Genomic DNA, 2,941 nt, shown 5'->3' with positions numbered 1-2,941 from the left:
ATATTTGTAGGTAGTTCTCTGAATGCAATTGGAAGCAAGCACTGCATAAAAATGTGACAATCATGGCTCTTCATACCAATAAACCTCCCATGGGAAAGACTTACACATCTAGCAAGGTTAGATGCATAACCATCTGGAAATCTAAGTTGTTGCACCCACTTATACACGTCTTGTTGCTGTTTAGAAGTTAAAGTATAAGCTGCCTTAGGTTTGGACTAATAATTATCACCGACATGCCGCAAATGTAAATCTGGACGCTTGCACAGTTCAGATAGATCTAACTTAGCCTTTTCATTGTCTTTAGTACTATCAGTGTCCATAACAGTATTCATTATGTTATCAAGTACATTCTTCTCTATGTGCATTACATCAAGACAGTGACAAACTAGGTTATCCTTCCAATAAGGTAACTCCCAAAACACACTTTGCTTAGTCTAATTGTGAGTAATATCATACTCTCGCGATTTGATCCACTTTCCATTATCTGATATCTTCCCAAGTCCGTTAACCCTTTTCCAAACCTCCAAACCACTTAATCTGGTAGGAGCCTCTTCACTTTCTATTTTATTCTTCCTGAAGTCATTCTTATTGTGCCTATAAGGGCGATTTATCGGCAAAAACCTCCGATGACAATCAAACCATGATGCCTTGCCTCCATGTGATAGTGTAAAAGACTTGGTATCCTCCATGCAAATAGGACATGACAATCTTCCTTGTGTCATCCACCCAGACAACATCCCATAAGCCGGAAAATCATTGATAGTCCACATCAATGCTGCCTTTAAGACAAAATTCTTCTTTTCTACAATATCATACGTCAAAATACCAAGATTCCACAACTCATTTAATTTGTCAATCAAGGGTCCCAAGAATACATCAAGGTTGGCTTTAGGGTTATTAGGACCAGGTATTAAGCAAGTCAAGAACAAATAGGGATCTTTCATACACATTCCAGGAGGTAGATTGTATGAAATTATAATTACGGGCCAACAAGAATAAAGCTTGCTAAATTGGATATTTGGGGTAAAACCATCAGAGCAAAGACCTAACCTAATGTTTCTAGGCTCCAAAGCAAAATCAGAGTGGATACGGTCAAAGCTTTTCCATGCATCCCCATGTGACGGATGGGTCATCACGCCATCATCACGTTGGTTTTTTATATGCCACGTCATGTGCGGAGCTGAACTCATTAACGCATAAAGCCTTCGAAGTCTAGGGATTAAGGGTAAGTAGTGCATCCGTCTGATAGGAACTCTCTTGGACTTACAATCACCATCGGAAATAGGCTTGAATTTAGGTGCTTCACAAAACTTGTAACTAGTTAGAGCAGCATCGTCTTTTCGATACAACATGCAATTGTTTGAGCAACAATCTATTTTGATTGCCTTCAATCCAAGCTTTTGCATTAACTTCTTAGCCTCATAGTAATCCCTAGGTATAGCACTACCCTCAGGAGCAATTTCCCTAATTAAGGTGGCCCATTGCTTAAATGACTCCTGTGATTGGTTTCTCTCGGCCTTAATGTATAGCATTCTAACAGCTATCAATAGTTGAGAGTGCACACAACCTTCCCACAAAGGATTTTGAACTGCCTCAAGAAGATCAAAAAAGTTTTTAGCCTCTACATGAGGATCTTCTAGACCAGCAGAATCGAAAACCATTTCATGATACCTTTTGGAGTTGTCTTCTCAGCTAATGTCATACATATCACATTCTTCCACATTTGCACCACTTTCTGAACCACCTTCCCCACAATTATTGAATCCCATCTGATTAATCCCTATGTCGTCAATCTCTCCATGTTCTGTCCAAATCCAATAATTTGGCATAAACCCCTTTTCCAACAAATGCATCTTAATAATGTTCAGCTCTTTATAATTTGTGCATCTACACTTAACGCATGGGCATCTACACTTTCCTTTCGACTTCACAACATTTAACTTACTAATCGTTTCTATAAACTCCTTAACCTTGTCATAAAACTCAGGTTTAATATCCCCTCTTGTTGGATTCAACCTATCATACATCCACACTCGATGGTGCCAAGACATATCTTACGAATTCGATGTTTTTAGTACCTATAAATCATCCAACACAAGTAACATTTCATCTCTCATACAACACCCTATCAATATTTAACCATATCTATATTTTCAATGCAATAAAAGCAACAACACAACATAAGCAATATTTCCTTTATCATACAATATCCTAGAAATCAATGAAGTTTACAATACAAGAATTACACTAACCTGAAATCCAAGCAAAAAGTTGAAGAGAATTTAAAACATGTTAGGCTAAAAATAGTTAGGTGAGGTTAAAAACATGTTATAGTAGTGCAGAATTTAAAATATTAAGCTTCAGCTTCAGCTTCCACCAAATTTATTTTAATGTAGCAAACTAAATATTAAGCTTGTGAATAATCTATCAGGATTTGCTTTTTACAAAAATACCTCTTTGATTGTGGCTTTCACAGGGACACCAAGAACGGTAGTCTCATTCAACCGTCTATCTTTAAGGATCTAAAAACACAGCACAAGTGAGTAGTCTAAGTTAAATTGCAAAACATGTTAGGTGAGGCTAAAAGTTGAAGAGAATTTAAAACATGTTAGGCTAAAAACAGTTAGGTGAGGCTAAAAACATGTTATAGTAGTGCATAATTTAAAATATTCTGAGGGGAACAAATAAATGATTCAATCTCTCACTAATAACTTCAGCTTCCACCAAATTTATTTTAATGTAGCAAACTAAATATTAAGCTTGTGAATAATCTATCAGGATTTGCTTTTTACAAAAATACCTCTTTGATTGTGGCTTTCACAGGGACACCAAGAACGGCAGTCTCATTCAACCGTCTATCTTTAAGGATCTAAAAACACAACACAAGTGAGTAGTCTAGGTTAAATTGTATACACCACAAACTCAATTGGTGCAAATGTGT

General features: G+C 36.7%; 1 protein-coding gene across 1 annotated transcript; it reads right to left on the bottom strand.

The window, feature by feature from the left end:
• Positions 1-434: 434 nt before the first annotated feature.
• Positions 435-1,661, bottom strand: LOC130976958 (uncharacterized). Its single transcript, XM_057901928.1, has one exon. It carries the CDS (start codon positions 1,659-1,661, stop codon positions 435-437), a length of 1,227 nt encoding a protein of 408 aa, XP_057757911.1.
• Positions 1,662-2,941: the final 1,280 nt, after the last annotated feature.

Source organism: Arachis stenosperma, chromosome 1, assembly GCF_014773155.1.
Source record: "Arachis stenosperma cultivar V10309 chromosome 1, arast.V10309.gnm1.PFL2, whole genome shotgun sequence".
NCBI lineage: Eukaryota > Viridiplantae > Streptophyta > Magnoliopsida > Fabales > Fabaceae > Arachis > Arachis stenosperma.
Note: the sequence above shows the minus strand (reverse complement) of the source record. Positions and strands in the feature narration are given on the sequence as shown.